Source organism: Puma concolor, chromosome A3, assembly GCF_028749965.1.
Source record: "Puma concolor isolate L17-30 chromosome A3, mPumCon1.1.hap2, whole genome shotgun sequence".
NCBI classification, from domain to species: domain Eukaryota; kingdom Metazoa; phylum Chordata; class Mammalia; order Carnivora; family Felidae; genus Puma; species Puma concolor.
In genome coordinates this window covers 32,308,329-32,333,762 of record NC_141669.1, presented here as the reverse complement: position 1 = coordinate 32,333,762, position 25,434 = coordinate 32,308,329, and the positions used below count along the sequence as shown (strand labels likewise).

Genomic DNA, 25,434 nt, shown 5'->3' with positions numbered 1-25,434 from the left:
ATTATTTCTTCTGCATATATTAATTCAAATTCTATGGAGAACAACCTACCCTCATGGACTCTGGCTACTGTAAAATACCGTCAGAAAAAGATGTGATTATTTCCTTTACTTGTCAGTGCTCATAGTGATAAGTTGTTATGTTAACAACCTCCAAGAGTGAATAATGAAGGGTTTGGGGTGGAATGCAGGCATCATTTCAAATTTATGGGTTTTAGGGGCACCTGGGTGGCTCAGTCAGTTAAGCATCCAACTTCGGCTCAGGTCATGATCTCGCCATCCGTGAGTTCGCGAAGGCCCCGTCTCGGGTTCTGTGCGGACAGCTCAAAGTCTGGAGCCTGTTTCAGATTCTGTGTCTCCCTCTCTCTCTCTGCCCCTCCCATGCTCACACTCTGTCTCTGTCTCTGAAAAATGAAGAAACCTTAAAAAAAAGTTTTTTAAAAACAAATTTATGGGTTTTATATATTGATGTGTTTCAATCCTTTGCTTTCATCATTCTCTCTGATGTTCAATTGTCCCATCTTGGGCCAGCGGGAGCTTCTTTAAGTTGGCTTCTGGGGACTCTTGCTATAATGATAGTTTTTAAAAAATAACTCTAGAACTTTTGAGTTGGTGCCTAGACAGAGGCAGTGCCTGCACAAAGGTACAGACTACCTTATGGTCAATTTAATGCCAGCAGAATGTCTATCATTGTCTAGGATCGCTGGAAAAGAATGCAAAATCATGGAAATGGATTTCAATACTTAGTGGAAGCTTCCTTTAGTTGTAAGAAAGTTAATGAAGGGTTCATTAGGATCAATCAGAAGCTTATATTTTTGTATTAATAAAGTATAGAGAGGTGTGCCTGGGTGGCTCAGTCGGTTAAATGTCCAACTTCGACTCAGGTCATGATCTCACAGTCCGTGAGTTTGAGCCCCACATCGGACTCTGTGGTGACAGCTCAGAGCCTGGAGCCTGCTTTGGATTCTGTGTCTCCCTCTCTCTCTGCGCCTCCCACTCTCACACTCTGTCTCTCTCTGTTTCAAAATAAATAAAAACATTAAAAAAAATTTTTTTTAAAGTATACAGAGATAGTGTTCACAAAATACATAAGCCTGTTCTTCATGATGCAAACTGTGCTTTTAAATACTTACTAAAGATGATGCTGAATCAAAACCATATCTCTGTTGCTTCCCACCATGCTATCAGAGGTATTACAGTTCACCTAAGATTCCTGTAGGAGTCTTATGGGTAATTAAAATGACTTTTAAAAAATTCTATTTACCATAAGTGTTTGTACCCCATCCTTATATAATCAGGCACTTACCTGTGTACTAGGTTATAAGCCTGAATGCAGTATCTGGACTGATTTATCTCTGTATCTCTTTAATACCTAGCCTGGGTCTTTTTATATAAAAGGTTCTTACTCAATACATATTTATTGAATAACTGGATGAATGAATGAATTAATCAGACAGTCAGACAGTCAGTCAATCAACTTACCTACATGATTGTGACTTACTATTTCACAAACCCAAACATTATTATAACTCAATGCAACTGCCATCATTTCTCTGCTTGGAACAACATGTTCTATATCTTAAGCTTTAAAACCTCCAATCAATTATCTTTGACTTTTATTTTTTTTATGTTTATTTACTTATCTTGAGAGAGAGAGAGAGAGAGAGAGAACACAAGTGGGGAGGGGCAGAGAGACTCCCAAACAGGCTCAACACTGTCAGCACGGAGCCCGATGCACAGCTTGAGCCCATGAACTATGAGACCATGACCTGAGCTGAAATCAGGAGTCAGTGCTTAACCGAGTGAAGCCACCCAGGCACCCCAATCTATGACCTCTATTAAAAATGGATATTTTTTTCAGACAAACTTCCCTCCTCCAACATAGGAATTACTTTTGAACTCTGTTTATCTCATTTTTTTATGCACTGGTAAGCCTTTGTGTATCTTTTTATTTTATCACTGAAATGCATGCAAAGGAAACAAGTTAGGTCATATATAAGACCATGACCACCTTATTATCCCCAGAGTGGTGATCCTAACCCAGACAAGGAAGGTTAAAGTTATAAGGGATTGAGGCCTTGTTACTCAAAGTGTGCTTCACAGAGATCCCCTGGGAGCTCTTTAGGAATGCAGAACATCAGGCCCACCCTAGATCTACTGAATCAGAATCTGCATTTTAACAAGATCTCCAGGAGATTCATGTGCACATAAATTTGGAGAAGCACTCGACTCGAGAAAATACCTATTCATTTTGTTCTTTCTTACCCTTTAATATTGCCAGGATAAGTTATCTAAGTGACCCATTGAGCATCATTATGAATGCATGGATTTTTATATACTTGATATAATAGACAAAAAGAACTTCATCTCAAAACGACAAAACTACAGTGACTTTCAAAGACGTGTGTCTTTGGGGCTGCAACATCCATCATCATCTTGTTAATGTTAACGTTCTCATTGTCAAGAAGGAGGTCCCTTTCCTCACTGCTGTATCAGTATCCATCTCTAAAGCTCAAAGAGAACAATCTTCTCAAATAATAGTAAACTTTTTGAGAGAGAAAGGGAGAGAGAGAGAGAGAGAGAGAGAATCCCAAGCAGGCTGCACACTCATCTCAACCATGAGATCAGAACCCGAGCCCAAATCAAGAGTTGGACGCTCCCAGACTGAGCCACCCATGTGCCCCACAAACTATTATTTAGGGGCATCTGGCTGGCTCAGCCAGTGGAGCATGTAACTCTTGGATCTCAGGTCATGAGTTCAAGCCCCACATTGGGTATAGAGATTACTTAAAAAACAAAATCTTTTTTTAAAAAAAAAAGAATAGAAAACCATTATTCGATCAGGTTGTATAAGAAGCAATTTGTAGAAGTTTCTGGAGATGATTCTTAACATTGGGGTCATGGATACCTCTTCTTGTTGGCTTGTGAGCCAGTAAAAAAGAGATTATACATTAGCCACAATGACCCAACTTGAGCAACGTTTTCTAAAAGCCGTATATGCAACCCAAGTTACTGAAAGGACCTGCTTCTGTCACACTGACAGGCAGGTTTCTTGCTCTTTGGTGGAAAGTAACCTGATTGCAAGAGGCCTGCTGAGTTTGCACTGAGTGTGGCTTTGCAGCGGGGAAGCGGATGCTGTCTGCCTAAGCATCTCCCCTTCTCCGTGCTGGACTTCTTACTGTTCCAGGGATTTTTACTTTTTTCTTCTTCAACATCCTATTCCTCTTAATAGTAGTCTCTCTTACCTGCACCTACACCAATAATTTTTCTATTTCGTTGGGACATATCAGTGCTTCGTTTTTGCCTTTGTATTTTTTGGTTGGAAAATAAATTGCTAAAAATTTCACATGGATTTGCATTAGATCCAAAAATCATATTTAAATAGGCCAAAAGTCAAATGTCAGTGTGAGCCCATTTGCTTGGTAATGCCACACATAGTCCAGAAGTTTTAGAATATGACACAAACTCTTTTAAGGGACATAACCTGTTCCTAGTAAATCACCAACTATTGTGAGTACGACTCAGCGTTAATTCAAGTTTCATAAACGTGTTGCTTAAAAGGTCGGACGTCAAAACTGTGTTGGTTTATATTACAACAATGTATTTTTTTTAATTAATATGCAAGGCCTTAGGACTTTAAAGGGACCTAGAAATTTCTTCTGTTAGTCATATAAATTATGAGACAATTGATAATAATTGAGACCAAATAGGAACCAGCTTCTACTACCACTGCCATTTTTGTGACCTAAAATGAATTTAGGACTCAGTTTTTCTCTTCCCAGATAGCTATCATAGAAGCAAAGAAAAATTATTGCAAAATTGCTATTTTGGTAGGAATATATAAAGGGACTGACAGCACAGCAGAGAAGTGAGGCAAAAGGAATGGATGATTGTGACGCTTAATCCAGAGACCCTGTCAGTGGCCATCTGCAGTCACAAGATTGTTGCGGGAATGAATTCGCGGGCAAGTGCTCTGAAAAGGACAGAGCTCTGTATGAGGGCTGAGCTGTAGAAGAAGAGGGACATCATTTCTAGCTGTTTGCTTGTTCGGGAAGGAGGCACAGAAAGATAAAGTTCTGAAGAATAGGGCCCGACTTGTGTTCTGGGCGAGAGGGTCTCCATTACATGGAACAGCCATTTCTGGAACAGCGATGAGTGAGGCTCACTCAGCCCGCCTTCATCCTTACCCCAGCTTGGCCCTCGCACATCCAGCGAGGGGCACCTGCCCCATCCAAGGCTATTACAGTGAGGCAGCCAATTGTAAGGTCTCCACCTCTAGAGGGATAGCGGGAGCCTGTCGGAGGTGACAGCGCCTCACGGTGGTGTCCCGCTCTCCCAGTGGGAACCCGGACAGTGCTGGGTGGGCATCTCTCAGGAGAGCTGCTGATCCTTCCAGGTTAGCTCGTGCTGAGGAAGAATAAGTGGTTCTCATCCCCTGATGCCGAAGGCTTTAGTGTCTCTCCAGAAGTAGGTGACCATACATCTCAGCTTTCCCAGGACAGTTGTGGTTTGTTTCTGTTGTCCTAGCATAGTTACTAACAGAGCCCCTTTCACACGTCCCGATTCAGGCAACAAATAATATGGTCACTCTAATTACAAGCCAATTTTAAGCGAGTTTGTTGTTGTTGTTGTTGTTGTTGTTGTTGTTGTTGTTGTTATCATTCAGATCTTTTCCCAGTGTCTCAAATCTGCAATACTTATTCAACCTAGATTGTGATTCTTGGCTGGCAGGAGTTATCAGAGCTACATGGAGTCTAATCTCATCTAGGGCTTCACCTCTTCTGGTTTAAGTAGAGTGCAGTAAAAAGTGGCAAAAATACTTGTGTGACACCACCTTCTCCAAGAAAAAAAAAAGTTTTCCTATCTAACAATTATGATGTCAATTTCTTCACTTATATAGCAGCATTTTGACTTTTTTCTTTTGTTACGGTAAGATTTACAGGTGGAAATTTGCCCATTAACGTTCTTTTAGGAAAATGAAGGAAAAGCGTATTTGTTTGAATCTCATAGGCTGTGTTTATCATTTAAACTAATAGTTAATGTTTATGCTTTGTCGTTTTGATGGCTCAGAGAAATGATCCAGTGTTATCTTACAGTGTATTCACAGAGATGTAAAACCTGAAAATATTCTAATAACTAAGCAAGGAATAATCAAGATCTGTGACTTTGGGTTTGCACGAATTCTCAGTAAGTAGCATTTTTTTTTAAGTTTATTTTGAGAGGCAAGGGTGGGGGAGAGAGAGAGAGAGAAAGAGAGAGAGAGAGAATCCCAAAGAGGATCTGTGCTGTCAGCACAGAGCCCGATGCAGGGCTCAAACTCACAAACTGTGAGTTCATGACCTGAGCCCAAATCAAGAGTCAGAGGCTTAACTGACTGAACCACCCGGGTGCCCCATAAGTAGCAATTTTTTATGGACTCATCCAATGCAGAGGATTATGAAATGATATAAGATCTTACTTTAGATACTGAATGTATGCTAAATGTGATGTTGTTATTATTCAGAGAGGAAGAGTTCACTTTTACCTTCTAGCCAGGACATGGGTTTGCACTTCAGCTGTGCTCCACTCCACTAGAATTTATTGGATGTCACATGTATGTGCTTTGCCTTGTAGAGAAGAGGAAAAGAATTATAAGATGTATGTCTGCTCTTCATGCACTTATAATTGAAGTAAAAGAACCAAAAGAATAATACAAAATGATTCGCAAAGAAGTACCAAAGTGAGGGTCCAGATCCTTCCCTGGAGAAGGTTCCCTATGTGCTAGAGAGGTCGGGAAAAACTATGTAGTTGGTAAGACTAGGAGAGTAAATGGAAAATTAAGGAGAGGATTCAGAGACAGTGCTAAGAAAAGGGAAGTCATCCCAGTCGTGGGGATGGGGGTAACCAAAGGGAAAGGGGAATAGACCATTATTTCTCCCTGAATCTAGAACTGCACCGCAGAAAAAACCTGTATTTGCAACAACTCATTGGAAGGCGGGTGTGTCCATAATCGGTATCCTGATAGGACCAGACACAAGGGGCTTCACAATGCACTAGGAAGTTGTTTTCAACCTGAAGTTGCACTACAGAAATCCTCATTCCCACCTGCCTCTCTGTGGAGGATGATATAGAGGCTCACTAGCTGAGGGACCCCCGGGAGTTGAACTTACTGACCGAGTGCACAGTGGAACTATTTACTCAATCAGTGCCTCACCGCATCAACGGTTAGGAGTGCTGTGGCCTCCGAGTTACTGAAGCTTGCCTGAACGCCTGATCTGCTCTTGGGAGTAGTTCATGTGTTACAAGAATGTGACCCACCTGATCTGATTGACGCATTTGCAGTTCCAGGAGATGCCTACACTGATTACGTCGCTACAAGATGGTACCGAGCTCCTGAACTTCTTGTGGGAGACACGCAGTATGGCTCTTCAGTAGACATATGGGCTACCGGTTGCGTTTTTGCAGAGCTTCTGACAGGCCAGCCACTGTGGCCCGGAAGATCAGATGTGGACCAGCTGTATCTGATCATCAGAACACTGGGTAGGAGTTGCATGTTATGGCTTACAGAGTTGCTAAATTGTTATAGCAATGGTACATTCCTGTAATGCGCAGCAAGAGCTTTCTTGCTCCTCCAGAGTGCTGCTCAGGATGCTTGTTCTGGGTTGTAGCCAAAGCCCAACCATTTTCTCAATGTGGAGCCCTAACTCCTCGCACTGAGGAGTTTTCAGATTCCTTTCCAAGTCAAGCCAATTAGCCATGGAATAAACCACACACTTACTTTCCACATCAGGCTAAGATAGGGGATATGAGTCATCCGCATAGAGCTTACTCTAAGAGAGGTTTGATCAAATGTGATTTCTGCCCACTGTAAAAGAGGAGTCTTCCCCCTTTACTGTAGAGCAGGGGTCAGCAGACTTTTCTGTAAAGGGCCTGATGGTAAATATTTTAGGTTTTGTAGGCTCTACAGTCTCTGTTGCGACTCCTTGACTCTGCTCCTTTGTATATAGCACTTAAGAATTTATGGATCACTGGGGCGCCTGGGTGGCTCAGTCAGTTAAGCATCTGACTCTTGATTTCAGCACAGGTCATAATCTCACAGTTCATGACATCAAGACCCTCATCGGGCTCTGTGCTGACAGCACGGAGCCTGCTTGGGATTCTCTCTCTCCTTCTCTCTCTCTCTCTGCCCCTCCCCCATTCTCTCCCTCTCAAAATAAATAAATAAACATTAAAAAACAAGGATTTACGAATTACTTTCAAACACATCATCTTTACCAGTCTTAAGAACAACCCACGCTGGGGCGCCTGGGTGGCTCAGTCGGTTAAGCGGCCGACTTTGGCTCAGGTCATGATCTTGCGGTCCGTGAGTTCGAGCCCCGCGTCGGGCTCTGTGCTGACCGCTCAGAGCCTGGAGCCTGTTTCAGATTCTGTGTCTCCCTCTCTCTATGACCCTCCCCCGTTCATGCTCTGTCTCTCTCTGTCTCAAAAATAAATAAACGTTAAAAAAAAAAAATTAAAAAAAAAGAACAACCCATGAAGGACATTGTAACATTTTTAATCTTGCCTATGTTACACATGCGGAAACTGAGGCTCGGGGAGCTTCCGCGATTGGCCCCGAAGGCATACAACAGTTAAGTGCACAATAGGAATGCGACTCAAGGGGCCTCTTTCACAAGCTTCCACACGTGTCAGCATCCGTGGCAGGTGGAAGAGGACATCAGCCAGAAGGGGGGCTGTGGCTTTTCACACCAGCAGCATGGACGCAAGGAAAGTGGTACATGCACACCCAAGATGGGCATTTGCATGTTCCTTGCTGCAGGCTCTCCTGGCAGTCTGGCTGCTGGGCGATGGGACCACTGCTGTTTGGTCTGATGCACGTCCCTGTTTGGTTCCAGCACATCCGTCCGGAGAATTCTACAGCATGAAAACTGTGGGGGAGAATGTCACCACAGGCCACACCTTAGGTGTGTATATGCCTTAGGTATATATTGTCTGACTGATTTCCTGAAAGGCATGTGGAAATTTACCTGATGCAATCATTAGACAGACTTGAGTTCGAATCCTGGGTCTTTTAATGACCATGTGACTTTAGACAGGTTATTAAACTTCTTCTTTTTTGTAAGTTTATTTATTTATTTTGAGAGAGAGAGAGAGAGTGCATGCACGCAAGTGGGAGAGGGGCAGAGAGAGAGAGGGTAAGAGGGAAACCCAAGCAGGCTCCATGCTGTCAGCAAAGAGCCCCACGTGGAGCTCGATCCCACAAACTGTGAGATCATAACCTGAGCTGAAACCAAGAGTCAGACACTTCACCGACTGAGCCACCCAGGTGCCCTGGGGTTACTAAACTTCTGAGCCTCGTTTAACTCACTGGTGCAGTGGAGGTGAAAAATAGCAACCACTGTAGATTGTGATGAGATCACGTGTGTAGAGCCCTCAGCATGGGTTTCTTACCTCCTCTCTTGGTGGGAGATGAAGGGCAAAGAGAGGTGCACGGAGAACTGACCTCCCCTGAGAAGGCAGGAGTTTGCAGCAGATCAGACCTCCCCAACCTGAAAGGAACCATCAGGCTCAGCATTTCTGGTACATCTGGACCTCAGAAGTTAACCATTTAAACACTTTTATTTTTATTAAATTTATCATGAGTTACATGGTTTGTATTTTACAGGAAAACTAATCCCAAGACATCAATCTATCTTCAAAAGTAACCAGTTTTTCCATGGCATCAGTATTCCTGAACCGGGAGACATGGTAAACTTGCTCAATTTTGGATATTTTATTATTTGTGTTGCAGCCTTCTCTAAAGGGGGATTTTTAAAAATATGTATACTTTTGGCTCCTGTTTTCCTTCTAGAACACACTGACATGGATCAAAGAAGTTCTGTAAAGCTACACATATTAACCAAGAGAATGCTTTAAAAGCCTACTTGCCCTAAGTTAAACTCACAGTTAAATCTGAAGTGAAAGTATATTTAATTCCTTACATAAACACCTTGATCCTTTTTTTTTAATGTTTATTTATTTTTGACACAGAGAAAGAGAGAGACAGGACGTGAGTGGAGGAGGAGTAGAGAGAAAGAGAGGGAGACACAGAACCCGAAGCAGGCTCCAGGCTCTGAGCTGCCAGCACAGAGCCCGATGTGGGGCTCGAACTCACGGACCGCGAGGTCATGACCCGAGCCGAAGTCGGACGCTTAACCAACTGAGCCACCCAGGCGCCCCATCACCTTGATCCTTTTAGTCAAAACACTTACTACCTTTCTGTTAAACAGTACTTACCTACCGTTAGGTACTTACTGTCATCTTCTTTATTTTGAAAACACGCAGCCTCTATTTTTTCAGCTTGTAAAACAAAGCCCAAATCAATAAAAGCCATTTCTCCACAGCGCATATTTTCACGTGGAAAGTCCTTCTACAAAGTGATCCTCATTGTGTCCAAATCAAAACTCCGAACCGCATTGATCACTGCTAGGCTCTTGCTGTGGTCTCTGCCTTTCTTTGAGAATGTGTCAATGACTTGACCCTCTTATTCTCTATAGACATTGATTTCCTACCTGTGTTACCTGAGTGTGGCCTATGGTTTTTAAAGCTCTGTGTGGTTTAAATTCTGCCCATAGGATGAAAGGCCAAGAGGTGTGTGCCCACATTCAGGCTGTGTTGGTACAAGAGGGGTGCAGGGGTGGGGTGATCTGGAAAGCCACTTCATGATTTATGGCACATGTGAACAATCTGAGGTTTGAATGGTCCCAACTTTCTCTCTAGCCACCCTTTCATTTTAGATTTGGTATTTCATATAATACTTTGAGATATAGATATAGATATAGATATAGATATAGATATAGATATAGATATAGATATAGATGCATACATACATACTAGATTTCTTTTTTATATTTGTTAAAGCTTTTAAGAAATACAGCAAAAGGTTAAAATTGAATTAACAAGGCTAGAGATTGAATTACAGAGGAATATTTATATAATGTATTTAATTTTAAAGAATGAAATACACATTCACAAGTACATGCTGCCTCGTTAAAGGGCACTATTGCCGTTTATCTTTGAAGCTTACCCTTCCCCAGGTGCTCCTCCCTCAATCCCATCCTCTTCCCTCCCTACTATCCTGAATTTTGTGTTTAGCATTCTGTTGCTTTTTTTTTTTTAGTTTTTTACAATGTGTTTAAAATTTATTTTTAATTTTTTTTTATTTTTTTAAACATTTAAAAAAAGTTTAAAATTTATTTTTTAAATAAATATAAAAAAGTTTTTATTTTGAGGGAGAGACGGAGGGAGTGTGCTCACAAGTGAGGGAGGGGCAAAGAGAGAGGAGAGGGAGAGAATCCCAAGCAGGATCCATGCGTGAAGTCTGAGGCAGGGCTCTATCTCACCACCGTGAGATCATGACCTGAGCCAAAATCAAGAATCAGACACTTAACCAACTGAGCCACCCAGGGTCCCTCATTCTGTCGCTCTCTGTAGTTCTCACACATGTAACTCAACATATTTGCATTAATGCACAAAGGGTCCCTGTAACAGATCTGGCACAGATCAGATATTAAAGTACTGTTGTAGAAAAAATAAAATAAAACAAAATACTGTTGTAGGATTTCAGGGACATTTGAAGGTCACATTTACAAAGCATCAATTGCAAGACATTGTGAAATTAAGAAAATAATTCCAACTTTTGTTTTTTAAACCTTTACACTACAGTGTAAAATTATATAAAAACAGGACTTTTTAAAAATCCTTAAAAGGAACCATCTAACCTATGGGGGAAAGTCTTTCACCAAAGTGTTCTTATTGCTAATGTTTTCAAAACTAAATATAACTTTGTTGTTGTGTAACATTGAAATTCTTTATTTTGTTTTCTAGGAAACTCTTGAAGAAAAGTTTTCAGAAGCTCATCCCATGTCTTTGAATTTCATGAAGGTACTTAAGAATCAAGTATAACCATTATTGACTGTTAATTGTAATAATTGAAGCTGGTAATTCTGGGAGGGGTTGATGGTAGGGCAAATAATACCAAGGTAGGATGTAGTCATTGAAAATAGTAAGGAACTGTAAAATAATTACAGTTAAAGGAACATCAGTAGTTGAAGCTGTAATCTTTCTAATATGTCCATTAAAACTAGTTGAAGACAAAAGAGTATAATTAGTGTTTGCTGTGATGAACACCATTACTTCTTTTGCATTTATTAGGAAATTTGCTATTAAGTCAGTATATTCAGACTATAGAAATTTATGAGGATGAATGTACTCCTTAAATTTGAAGGTCTAGAATTGTACTGTCCAAGATAGTAGTCACCAGCTACATATTACTATTGAGCACTTGTAATATGGCTAATTAGAATGAAGATGTACTAGATTTCTATGAAAATAACTCTAAAATAATATTAAATATTTCATTAAGAATCTTTAGGAGATTAATTACATATTGAACTGATAATGTTTTGGATACACTGGGTTAAATACAATTTAAGATCATTTAAAAAAATTAGTAGACCAGGAAAACACAGAAGACATGCAGACACCAGAAATAGCCCCTACACTATGCCCAAAAGAAATAGTCAAAGGATGAATTCTAATGAAAAGCAGAAGAAATTCACCTATTACTAGTCTGCCATTCATGCTTGACCAACGGATCCAATGCTAGAAGGTGTGACTCTTACATCCACCATGGATTCTAAAAGCTCTTAGTGGGATACAGATGGAGATATCAGTAAGGATATCTATCTTTAACAACCAATTAAATTCTATCTATAGCCATGGCTTCAATACTATTCATCAGAATGACTACTCATCAGAATGAGCTTTTTAAAAATATACATTCCAGTATCTAACCTCAGATTTACCAAAGTAGAATCTCTATGAATAGGGCCTTGGAATTTGTATCTTTAAACATCCCCGTAGGTGATTATGATTTACCGCCTAGCTTGGAAATCATCTGATCTAGAAGGTGGAACCATCTGAATGACCTAGCGTCGATTTTGTAGACTAGCCATTGTGCTAGTGTTGGTCGCTGCCAAGGTGCTATCCAGGGTGCTGGATGCCTCTGGTCTGAGTCCTCCTGAGAGCCTGACGCCTCAGACTTGCCTTTACCACTGCTTCACTGGCCCTCAGCTGCCTTCTGTCTGCCTCACTGCTCTGACCTGCCTTAACTCAGCACTCCGCAGGCCCTGCCCTAGAAGTCCAGTTCCCCAACCTTGTTCTGGACAGGTTGTTCTGACCCACCTGCAATTTAACAAAACCTCCTGCAGAGAGGGTGTCTGTCAAGCATTGTAAACCCAACCCATTCTGAGGTGCAGGCCAAGCCTTGTTCTGGTTACTCCTCTAAATAACCAGAGAGAAAACTTAAGTTGCCCTGCAACTCCAGGGCAGAAAAACTCACAAGGTATAGGACAGATCCCTGTCCTCAGCTCCAAAGGTGAAGTACTCTGTTGCCCTGCCCAAGATTCTGGATGAAGCTGGTTTTGTCACTGAGCCTTTTGATTTATACCTGTAATGTCTGACCTGAGATCCAAGGATTCTCTAAGTGCATCAAGGATTGTGCTGTTCTGTGGGTCACACCCTATCTCCTAGACACCTGCCCCAGGTTAGATGAAGGAAGGCTTTCTTTCACTAATTGCAATTGAGACATCTTTAACAACAAATAAATACCAGCTGCCATAACAAGTCATTATCCCATGGAACGAGGCCATTATCTATGCAGGCGGCTGCTCAGATGGATGAAGTGCCAGCCAATGACTGTGCCAAAGTCAGTGGTGGCCTGCAGTGGCCAATCTATGGCAGAGTTCTTGTGTTCTCTTCATTATGAGACACAATAGACACTGGATTATTTATTTCCCGGTTGCTTTCATAGGCATAACATCCTGTCACTCTATCAGTTTAATCTGGTCAAAGAAGTCTGTCGACTCTTGGAAATATTTTTAAGGGTTTTCTGTGAAATTTGAAGTTTCGAGAAAAGGATCCTAACATGTACTTTGCGGTTCCAATTTCTCGTCCCTCATCTTTAAAACCTTTCCCAGGTTGGGAACACTCTGATCAGGGAACACCTCTGAGACTTCATCAGCCTCTTGGTGTGTAGAAAGTCATTAACCCAGGCAGTCAACAACTCAGAAGCCTCAACTCCACCCAGTTCATCGCACGGCTCCTAAAACTAACAAAACAGGACATCATTCTAGCCCAGCCCCCATGGAACAGCTCAGCATTAACAGCCTCATCTTAGAATCTAAAAATATTCTTTATTAAAAAAAAATTTTTTTTTTACATTTATTTATTTTTGAGAGACAGAGAGAGACAGAGCACAAGTGGGAGAGGGGCAGAGAGAGAAGGAGACATGGAATCCGAAGCAGGCTCCAGGCTCTGAGCTGTCAGTACAGAGCCTGACACGGGGCTCAAACCCACAAACCGTGAGATCATGACCTGAGCTGAAGTCGAACGCTCAACCAACTGAGCCACCCAGGCGCCCCTCTAAAAATATTCTTTATAGTAAAAACCCGTAGGTATTTAGTAGACTAGATTTCAACAGATTGAAAGCCCACTAAAGAAAATGAATGAATTCAATGTATGATTGGAAGTAAAACTGGTAGGACTCAGTTATGATTCAGATCTGGGGAGTAGAGGGCAGCAAATGTAAGCTATGTGTACCAGTTTCCTAGGACTGCTGTAGCCAAGTACCACAAGCTGGGTGGCCGCAAGCAGCAGAAATTTATTCTTACTCTTCTGGAGACTAGAAGTCTCAAACCAAGATGTTAACAGGGCCATGCTCTTTCTGAAACTTTCAGGGTGGATCGTTCCTGGCCTCTCCCGGCTTCTGGTAGCCCCAGACATTCTTGAGCTTGTGACAGCAGAACTCCGGTCTTGGCCCCTGTCTTCTGGTGTTCTCTCCATGTCTGTCTTTGCGCTGTCTTGCCTCTTACAAGAACACCATTCTGTTGGAGTAGGGCCCACCCTATTCCATTATGGCCTCATCTTGACTATTTACATTTGCAAAGACCCTATTTCCAAATAAGGGCACACAGTGAGACACTGGGGGGTTAGGACTTCAACACAGTTTGGGGGAACACAGTTCAACCCATAGCAGTGCCCCTGAGATAAATCAGAAATGTTAAGTAGGCCATTGCATATGTGGGTCTGGAGTTCAAAGGAGAGGTCTGGACCAGAACTATACACATGGAAGTCTCTGGTAAACCTTAATAATTGAAGCCATTTAACATCAGCTAGAAACAGGTAAGGAGACAGGGGAGCATTAAGGAATCCCATCCACCCATTGCAGAGTAGAAGGTAAGTCAACACAGGTTGGTTTGAACAGTGGTGGTCGTGAGGTAGGAGGAAGGAAAGGGAAGCATCGGAGAAGCCAAAGGGAGTTTCAAGGAGGAGGATATGGTCAGTAGTGTCTAACACCATGGAGATGAGAACACAAGCTACCTATTGGACTTAAGCATATACAAGTGTAGATAGAGATCATAGATGTGAATAACAAGAACCACTTAAGTGGAATGGTGGAGGCAAATGCCAGAAGGAAGTGATAAAGAAATAGAGACTCCCACAGTTTACATTCAAAGTTGTCCTTCTGTGCTGGTTATAGTCCTGACAGCGTTAGGGTTTGAGGAGACAGACTCCCAGTAGTAGCTAGACTTAATTATGGCATGGATCATTAACTTGGGGGTGGGGTGGGGGGAGGGGGTCTGCTTGGAGCAAGTAGTGACCCCTGCAAGTAGGGACAGGAGAATCTAATTATGCCAAGCAGGGTTGTTTCTTAAAACCAGGTCCAGTCAGGCGGCTCTGAAGGGCAATTGAGACTGTAGGAGTAGTGGCATTTGCAGGGATCTCAGAGACCTGAGGTCAGCTGGGGTTAGGAAGGAACAGACACCACAGAGCAGCCCAAGCTGGGGTAGCCTCAGTCAATGCAATTATGCCTCAAAACTAAGTCCGTTGTGTTGATAAATTTTACTTCTCTAGTACGGTCACAAGGCAAGATATTTCAGGTCTCCTGTGCCTCGGTGATCTGAGGCTGCTCTAGTTCTGTATAGATCATAATCTGTCTTTCTTCATGGGAAAAGTCCCATTCTCTGAGTACTCAAAGAGTGTCACGGCTTTTTGAAGAAAATCTTTGTGTCAGCATTCTACTAACCCCACGGCTGCCAGAGTCCTCCCCACTCTTGAAGGCAGAGCAAGAGGCTTCTAGTAGCCTCTCGTATAAAGGGTGATGGTGCTACATTTTCCTTTTTGCCTCTAGTTATTCCTATATGAATATATATACCAATTATCCAGATTTTAGGTTTGTTTTGTTACTAAGACTAATACTTCAGCTGTCCCCCTAAACCAATGGCTCTCAAACTTGAGCAGGTATCAGGGCTTCTCAAATGCAGATGGTTAGACCCCACCCCCAGTGCTTTTGATTCAGCAGGAACTACATTTACAAGTTCCCATGTAACACTGATGCTGCTGGTCCCGGGATCATACTCGGAATCACACTTGAAGTGTCTCACAAACTATTTGCTTTGACGAGTGATGAAGAGCTGTCATTGGTAGAAACACCTGATCTACCTGTCGCCCCCTTCCAGAGACACCAGATGTTCATTTCTACCCTCAAAAGACTTTGGAATGACAAAAGAAAAGCAATTCTAGTTATTAACAAGTTTCGAGTACTTGATGGTACACAAACTTGAAGATTTTGTAAACTCCTATTTGCTCTTAACAAGTTATTCAGTTTGGGGGCACAGTAAGAAAATAGCAACAACATTCTAATACCTTTTTTTCTTTTCTTCCAAAGGAGTGTCTGAAGATGAATCCTGATGACAGATTAACCTGTGCCCAACTCCTGGAGAGCCCCTACTTTGATTCTTTTCGAGAGAACCAAATTAAAAGAAAAGCACGCAATGAAGGAAGGAACAGAAGACGTCAGCAGGTACCTCTGTTCAAAAGTTAAAATGCTATAAAAATGATTCTTTTTTTCCTTTTCTACCTTTCAAAGTGAGACCAGGTGGACACCAAGACCTTTGTTTGCACTGGTTTAGTTGTATTTGTTTATCTTAGTACATTTCAGTGATTGGCATAATAAAACCATAAAACTACGAAAATACCCAGATCATTGCAGAATCTTATTCCAAATACACTTGAATCAACTTTTAGCTACACTGATTAGATAGCTCACCTATTGGATAGCTCACCTGCCAGATCGTGTACCCGAAATACAACAACTTCGTACAATAAAACCCAGATTACAGCAGGACTAAATGTCAACATCACAGAGGAATCTGGAACCTTCCGTAGCCTCCAGACACACCATAGAGGAAACTTGACTCTTCCTGTCTTTTTACCAATGGCAGGCAGCAAAGTCCGCCTTCCCTAGGCTTTCCTCAAAATCAAGGACAAGCTCTGACAGATACTAAGAGAAGAAATGCAAACACCTGGGAACCAAATTTTACCCCAAAATGTGCGGATATTGTAAGATAACACGAGGAACGTGACAGTGACTCTGCAGCTTATTAGGAGACTACCTTTTACCTGGTTCCAGAAAAACCTTGAAGCTAAAACATAAACCCCACGGAAGTAAGTTTGTTTTGGTTTGGGGTTTACTTTTTATCTTGTGTCCCCAGCACCTAAAACGATGTCTGACCCACACGTAGTACTTGGTAAATATTATCCAAAATAAATAGAGAAGTAAATAGATGAACACTGCTTATTCATAAGTGAGGATGTAATTCTCAATTGATCAGACCGACAATCATCCCATTCTGTGTTTACTTAATCTTCCACCTTTGATCTACTTATTGGTCATTGATCTTCTCCTTAGCATGTCTACCGTAAAGGGAGAAAGCAGGTTTTGTTGTTTTCAGCCTTTGGCTCATTCAAATTGAAGTTTGTTGAGAGAGAAAAACCAAGCCAATCAGTAAGATGACATGTTAAGATGATTTCCCAGTTTTTACCACACAGACCGTTTTACCTTCTACTGTTTAAGTTATGTGTTTGCAAGTCAAGCCCAGTACACTGTACTTAACCAAAACAGTAGGGTTTGCTCAAATATGTCTGAGGCGGCAGTCTGAAATACAGGGTGAACTGTGTGTAAAAACACTGTCGCCTTACAAACAGCTCACCAGATTCCCCACACTTAACCCGGGAGGGTGAACAGCAACACCGCTCCATCCCGCCCCTGGGTTCCTGATTCAAGTTCTACCAGCCTCGAGCGGGTAGGGATGCTGGCCTCCTAAGTCTCCAGGTCATAGTGTTTTCCATTCCTTAATACCCTGTAGCCTGGCTGATACAGCTCAGGGACTTTATTTCTCCAAAAAGAGAAGAAGCACGAAGAACAGCACATACAGAAGTTACTTCACGTTCTCTGTGTTTAGTCAACTGCATCCTGTCCCCTTTATGAGAAAGCCTTTCTAGAGCACCCACTATTAAGACCAAGCCTAAACATCTTCCACCAGCAGGTAAAGTCCCTGGAGGGCAAGGCCAAGAGAAAGACAGGGATGTCTTTCCTTCTTTTGTCCTTTTTTTTTTTTTTATGTTTATTTATTTATTTTGAGAGAGAGACAGAGAGCATGAATAGAGGAGGGACACAGAGAGGCACAGAATCCGAAGCAGGCTCCAGGCTCCCAGCGGTCTGCACAGAGCCCGACTGGGGGCTCGAACTCACAAACTGTGAGATCGTGACCTGAGCCAAAGTCGGAGGTTTAACCGACTGAGCCACAGAGGTGCCCCAACAGGAATGTCTTTCAGGTCCCGGTTTTCTTTCTGATATGCACCTCTTGCCTAAACATTTTACCATATCAGAAAATAAAATAAAAATTCAAGAAAATCTTTTCATTCAGTGTGGTTTCATTTTGTGAGTTCAAATTCCTATCTGGATGTCATCTAGATCTCTGATGAGTGACCAGCGATTTCCTTAAAGACTAAATTTTGTTTAAAATGTATAGTATGGGGCACCTGGGTGGCTCGGTTGGTTAAGCGTTTGACTTCGGCTCGGGTCATGATATTGCTGTTCGTGAGTTCGAGCCCCACATCAGGCTCCGTGCTGACAGCTCAGAGCCTGGAGCCTGCTTTGGATTCTGGGTCTCCTTCTTTCTCTGCCCCTCCCCTGCTCACTCTCTGTCTCTGTCTCTGTCTCTGTCTCTGTCTCTCTCTCTCTGTCTCTCTCTCTCAAAAAATAAATAAACATTAGAAATTTTTTAAATGTATAGTAAAGAGGTTTTAAATCTTTACTGTTTTGCCAGTATCCTAAAATTAAAATTTTGAGATAGGTAGAATGTAGACTCTTGGAATTATTGTCTAACAGCTGGTGGGCATCTAGCTTTTAAACACTGCCTGGATACTCAAAAATGAACATCCTGAAATAAATCAACTATATCCATGAGAATCGTAGAATAAGTAATGGAACCTAATTTCCAAGTATCAGAATATCACAATTCTTGGAAAGGTAACCCTATTTGATTTTAAAATTGATGTCTTTTGACATCTTTGTACCGTGTGTATTCTTTTTGTTTTACCATCTTTAAATCAAACTGTACAAATAGGAATTCTTTTCAATTTACTTTCTTATTTTTGTCTTCTTCTGCTATTAGAATCAACTGTTGCCTCTCATACCAGGAAGCCACATCTCCCCCACACCTGATGGAAGAAAACAAGTCCTCCAGTTAAAATTTGATCATCTTCCAAACATTTAGGAAAATGTTCTTTCAAGTGGAAAGTAATTTAATATGTACACATTTCCATACAAGAGAGATAGGAATTCTTAGTGTTTCAAATGCAAATGAGCCATATGAAAATTAAGATGCCTTCTAGAATTGTTTTGCTCTGATCATTACTGATTCCTCTGCCCGTGCTTTTTACATGCCAACTTTATCTTCTAGAACATTTTCTTTAAATGTTATGGAGTCTGAAACTGCACATATGGAGGAGACATTTTCAATTTCATCAGAGCAGCCCCTCCCGAGGCAATTTATGTTGAGAATTTGTGGGCTTGTACTTTGATTCTTGAAAGAGATTTACATATATCGTTTTGGTTTACCTGACCACATAATGTCTTAGAGCATTATCCAAATAGCTTGCCTAGCTGTTGTTTGTGCAGGGAATGATATCATGTTTCTTTTCTTTTTTTTTTTCTTTCAATTTCAAAAACTAACTTTAATGAGGTATGTTTTACATACAATAAACGTACTTATTTTAAGTGCAGAACTTTTCCCTGGATTTCAGCAAATGTATACACATGCACGGCCTGACCAAAGGAAGATATAAAACATGGTCATCAAGCTTAAAATGTTCTCCACAGCCTTTTGTAGTAAATCTTCCCAAGATCACTGGCCCCAGACAGCCATGGATCTGCTTTTTCTTTCACTAGTGATTAGTTTTTCCTATTTGGGGATTTGAAATCAAGGGAATCATAGAACCTATATTCTTTTGCACCTGACAACTTGTGCTCAGCATGATGCTTCTGAGAAAGGAATGACATTATGTTTCTGCATTTAATCACTCTTGTTGTAACCAGGACTTTTGAGTAATGCTGGATTTTATATTGGTGCAGAAAGGGAGCCTGAAATGTCATGTAGTTTATCCCTTGTTTCCAGGGCAGATTCCAGAGCTACAAGGAATTATCATGCTCATCACATAATGCTGTCCTTTGGTACATTATGGTTTCTTACTTTTCCCCTGGCTCAGTCATCTCAGTACCTAGACCTATCCTGTGGGTGTGTTTCCTAAATAGCTCACTGTCGATGCTTTTCCAAACATTTGCATCCAAAGCCTCTGTGAATTTGTGCAGCCCTAAACTTGTGTATCATGCCAGATCAGGTTTGTAAATGCTTCCGACAGCAGAAAGATTATCTTTTCAGTTAACTTCATTTTGTGTCTGCTACCAAAAAAGAGAAGCAAACAACAAGATACCTCACTAGGTGAGCCCAATTTACACTGGGATATTTTCCCAAGTGAACTTGACAGATATTCCTACATACATACATATATAAATGTATACACACATATATATACTTATATATATGTACATGTATGTATACACACATAACACATATATATTTATAAGTTTTGAAACATCATGGTAGATGCCTTTTATCCTAGACGTCTAAGAACAATGCCGTCTGTGTAACGGACTTTTAGTTTGCTAACAAGGAACTCATGTAAAATAATAGCATGGGGTTGTCTATCACTGTCTGGCATAAAGGCACAAAATAGTCAATAAATTATTAAGGTTATTAGCTCTTTTCTGCTCCTGGTTCTGGAATACTGGCCTGAACATTGTCAAATTGTGCAAATACACATGATTCCAGAAATGCCTTGTATCAGGAACCAAAATATCAAGCATAAATTGTTTTTAGGAAAACACACTAACATCTGATGTTCATCCTCTAAAAGTTTATTGCATTTATAAACATGGCTATGTAAACTTCTAGAGAAGCCTGTTGAGTTACTTGGGAGCATCTCTTTACTTGGGAATTATGGCATCTCAACAATGGTTTCTTGCTCACCGGAAGAACATTTTAAGTGGACTTATTTGGCCATTTAACATGCTTAGTGTGAATATAAGCTGCTACGGTCTTCTTATTGTCATCTTATCATTAAGAAGGCGCCTCTTCACATTTGTAAGTTTCTTGCATTTTTAATTAGATGATGATACCACAAGCACAAGGAATTTGAGAAATAAAAGATAGAAGGCATCTTCGATGAAAGGTTTCTTTTTTATTTTCATAGTGTTTTTATCATGTAAGCCTTCTTACTGCCAAGCCACTCATGTTGCTCCAGCTCTCCTAAATATCTAGATTCTATCTCACACACACACACACACACACGCACAGAGAAGTTCAGAATACACACAACTCCAATACCCATTTTGCTTATAATCATGCTTCAGACAACAGTGGAGAGTTTGGTAAGGGTTGATAGGGTGACTGCTTTTCCTATTTTTGCTTACATTTAAGAATTAATGAAACTGGCATTTCTCTCTCTCAGTTTTTTTCCTTAGACAAATCCATCATCCAGAGATCACTGGGGAGGGAAGGGGAGGGGAGAGGAGAGGAGAGGAGGAAGCACCCAATGCTTGGGAAAATGTTCTTTCACCACCAGGGAAAACACTCTTCTGACGACTTGTGCACCCCGCACTTTCCCTGGGCGTCCCGGGGCCACGTAGCCCTGTCGCCGGCTCAGTCACGCAGGCACACGGACCTCAACCTGCAAGTCTTTCTGTCTCAAGGCCGGTTTCTCGGCCCTTGCATTTCTCAGCCACACGTAAGACAGTGGCACCTGAGGGTCTCGTGCCCAAATTAAGTAGTGGGTTTTGTACAACTTAATCAGGCTCTTCACAGAGGCCCACGCAACTCTGTAACCAGGCGTTTTCTTTCCATCCATGTCCAGTTTCTGGCTTACCTGCCGCTTCTGTCACCGCGGCACTGGTCAGGCTTTTTAATTTATGGATGTAGCTCTTTCCTGGTGCCATCCAGGTACCGCGGGGTCGTGGTGAGTGATGCCGCCCAAGTACTCTCCTTTCCTCCACCTCAGCATGACCTGTTCACACCCCGGGTTTCCTCCACTTTGTACCTGAGAATCTCCAAGCAGCCAAGCAGCTCTTTTGTATTGTGTTTTGTTTTGTTTTGTTTTGCCTTGTTCTGTTTTGTTTGAAGAGCACTTTACAGAGAACTAAAAATGCAGACTGTACCCCTTTGTGCTCTTGCTTCTTCTTCAGGGAAGAGAGAAATACACCATAGAAAAGGACACCTCATAGACCTTTATCAGCCCTGTAAGGCTACCTTTGGTCTCCATTTCAGTCCTGGTGATATCTGAATGCACTTGTTCCAACTTGCCCCAAAGCCCTTTTTTTGGGAGGGGGGGGAGGGGGGGGAGGGAGAGGGTCACTTTTTGAAGATTATTTTAACTAGACTGAAATTATTAAAAAGTTGTATTTGAGGGACGCCTGGGTGGGTAAGTTGATGAAGTGTCTGACTTCAGCTCAGGTCATGATCTCCCAGTTCATGGGTTTGAGCCCCGCGTTGGGCTCTGTGCTGACAGCTCTGAGCCTGGAGCCTGCCTTGGATTCTGTGTCTCCGTCTCTATCTGCCCCTCCCCTACTCATTCTCTGTCTCTGTCTCTCTCTCTCTCTCAAAAATAAATAAACATTAAAAAAAATTTTTTTAAGTTGTATTTGAGAGGCTTTTGAATGCTTTGGATTAGGGAGATAATTGAGTAAGGAGTAAAAACAAAACTCTAGGGTAGGAAAGACAGAAGTGAGCAGGAATAGATGTTCCCTCTTTTAAGTGAGCCATATTACTCTTCTTCATTGATCTTGCAGATCTCCCAGACTATAAGACTAAGAAAATTTATAAGTTATTTTGAAAAAATTCTCAACTCTGAAGATGTTTTTATGGTTCTTCAGCTGCCTTGCCATAGGAATACTGTTTTTATTTTTTAAATTTTTTTTTTCAACTTTTATTTATTTTTGGGACAGAGAGAGACAGAGCATGAACGGGGGAGGGGCAGAGACAGAGGGAGACACAGAATCGGAAACAGGCTCCAGGCTCTGAGCCATCAGCCCAGAGCCTGACGTGGGGCTCGAACTCACGGACCGCGAGATCGTGACCTGGCTGAAGTCGGACGCTTAACCGACTGTGCCACCCAGGTGCCCCAGGAATACTGTTTTTAAAAAAAGATGGCACTTTCTTTTCTTTTCTTTTTAAAAAATTTTTTTAATATTTATTTTTGAGAGAGAGACAGAGCATGAGTGGGGGGAGAGCAGAGAGAGAGGGAGACACAGAATCTGAAGCAGGCTCCAGGCTCCGAGCTGTCAGCACAGAGCTCAACGCGGGGCTCAAACCCACCAACCGTGAGATTGTGACCTGAGCCAAAGTTGGATGCTTAACCAGCTGAGCCACCCAGGCACCCCAAGATGGCACTTTCTTAATCATTTGTCACCACTAATGATTTCCAATCCTGGGTTTGGAACAGCTTGAATGGCACCAAATTCTGAAAAAACAACCAAAGAAAACAACAGCAGCAACAACAACAACAACAAAAACTAGCTTTTTTGGTTAATTAAAACATACTACCAGAAGAAGAATGATCCTAAAATTCCACAAACCTTAAAATCTTGAAAAAATTAGGAAGTCAGTATAAGGTATTAGCTGAATCGCAGATTCAGAGTTATAATGCATATATATGCATTATATACAAATATACAGACTTGTGATGTATATGATTATACAGATTTGTGATGCACATAACCATGACAGAAAGACAAAATGCCACTCACATGACCAGGTAATGTGCTGGGTTTGTGTGTGTTCATTTTCCATTAAAACCATGAATTCAGCAACTTCATTCTTGTTTTAGTAAAAGACAGTCTTTAAGAGTGGTAGGTTTAAAGACTAATATATCATTTGGTCTGGGAGTTAGGACACCAGGTTCTTGGCCTGGCTTGCAAATCTCTGTGTAGCTTCTTCACAACATGTGACTTTTCTGTGCCTTCATTTTCTCATTTGTAAATAAGGGAAGAGACAAACTAGCTGATTTCTAGGGCTCCTGTGATTTTCTTTTTTTTTTAATTTTTTTTTTTAATTTTTTTTTCAACGTTTATTTTTGGGACAGAGAGACAGAGCATGAACGGGGGAGGGGCAGAGACAGAGGGAGACACAGAATCGGAAACAGGCTCCAGGCTCCGAGCCATCAGCCCAGAGCCTGACGCGGGGCTCGAACTCACGGACCGCGAGATCGTGACCTGGCTGAAGTCGGACGCTTAACCGACTGCGCCACCCAGGCGCCCCAAGGCTCCTGTGATTTTCAATAGCACATGATGTTTCTGTCCTGGACATCTCTCCCACTAGAAGAGGCTTTGTAGAGATTGTTTCTCATTAATAATACTGAGATAAAATTTGGGGTTTTTAAAAAATATTTGTTTTTGGAGGGGAGAGTGCAACGGAGGAGGGGTAAAGAGAGGGGGGCAGGATCTGAAGCGGGCTCTGTGCTGACAGGCTGACAGCAGAGATCCTGATGTGGGGCTTGAACCCATGAACTGTGAGATCATGACCTGAGCCAAAGTCAGATGCCCAACTGACTGAGCCACCCAGGTGCCCCTAAATTTGGGGTTTTTTGATCTAACCAGGAGCTAAGAGATCTCTCCCTGTTTCTCCCTCTCTCCTTCCCCCTCTCTCATCTCTCCCTTGCTTGCTTGCTTTCACACTCACACAAACACACACCCACCACCACTCCCTGCTAGTTCTGCCAAGTCAGTAGTAGTTTGCAGACAATCATCTAACAGAGGTTACATTTTATAAACTGAAGTGGGCTTTAAAGCTAATTACCGCTAAATTTTAGTTAATGTAAATAAAACAGATGTGCTTTGAAAATACAGAGTAATATGTAATCATTCTTTGATTGTTTTTATTTTTTTATTTTTTTTTTCATTCTTTGATGTTTTCATCTAACTCCAGTTGGCTTGAATATGACACCTATGCTATGAAATATTAATTTAAGATACCCATTAAGACAAAGAACTCTTAGGGCATTTCTAACTTCAGCAAAACTTTTAGTACTTTCAGTAGGTGAAAACTTAAAGGAATTCTGCAAATATATATAAATTATAACCATGTTGTATTTGAGCAACAGAGACTCAGGTTCGGGCTACTTTATATTTAACCTGCAATTTACTCAAGCTGAAAATCGGTTACCCTACTTAACAGGAGCATAAACACCTTGCATTTATAAAGTTAACATTTGTCTTTCTGTTGTGAACACTAGTCACTGACCATATCTGTCAATATTGTCACATTGAGGATGTTGTGTCTACTTATGATTTTAGAACATGTTAGTATGGAAGCAGATCTATTTCAAATCGCATGAAATTGTAGCCATATATTAATTAGCATGTGATAATTTGCATAATGGCAACTTATGCTACCAGAAGCAATTCACTACAAACTTTTAGTTGTAGCATGTTAAATATACATAATACTTTAAAAATTTAGCTTAAGGTACTTAGAGAACCTAAATATGGACTTAAATACTTTGGTGACCTTATATTTGTATATATAACTTAACCTGAATATGTTCTCTAGCTTATTTTAATAAAAGTTAGAAATATTCCTGTCTCCTTACTTCCATTCAACTCTCCTGTTAGTCTGTTGCCTAATACTTTGTATTTAAATGAGAAAAACTCACATTCACATAGAAAGTTCAGAACTCGTTTAATTTCCTCTCCGTTGGAATATCTGAACAGTTGATGGAGTAACTATTCCTTTCTGTGCCTTGGGTTGGGAATTTTCACAAAATGGAAAAACTAACAAAATCTCTTCCAGTCCAACCCGATCGACGATTATCCCTGAGAACATTTCCTTTGAGGCTGTAAGATTCTTTTTCTTGCAATTCATCAAAATATTTCTCTGACCCTTCCCAGCACTTAAGCTACAAAATATGAAATTTTCTCACAACTTCAATTCCAGGTCCTAACAATGGTTTCTGTTGTAGGCT

At 41.3% G+C, this 25,434-nt stretch overlaps 1 protein-coding gene across 4 annotated transcripts in view; it reads left to right on the top strand.

Moving 5' to 3' along the window:
- The window catches only part of CDKL4 (cyclin dependent kinase like 4), a 54,526-nt gene extending 32,150 nt beyond the window's left edge, over positions 1 to 22,376 (top strand). For all 4 annotated transcript variants that reach the window (XM_086700435.1, XM_025927340.2, XM_086700436.1 and 1 more), the window contains 6 exons: positions 5,094 to 5,184; positions 6,319 to 6,516; positions 8,642 to 8,724; positions 10,843 to 10,899; positions 15,746 to 15,880; positions 18,537 to 22,376. In XM_086700435.1, the coding sequence (XP_086556561.1) occupies positions 5,094 to 5,184; positions 6,319 to 6,516; positions 8,642 to 8,724; positions 10,843 to 10,899; positions 15,746 to 15,880; positions 18,537 to 18,638 (666 nt within the window). In that variant the 3' untranslated portion in view covers positions 18,639 to 22,376. The remainder of the gene's footprint in view (positions 1 to 5,093; positions 5,185 to 6,318; positions 6,517 to 8,641; positions 8,725 to 10,842; positions 10,900 to 15,745; positions 15,881 to 18,536) is intronic.
- The last annotated feature ends 3,058 nt before the right edge of the window (positions 22,377 to 25,434 follow it).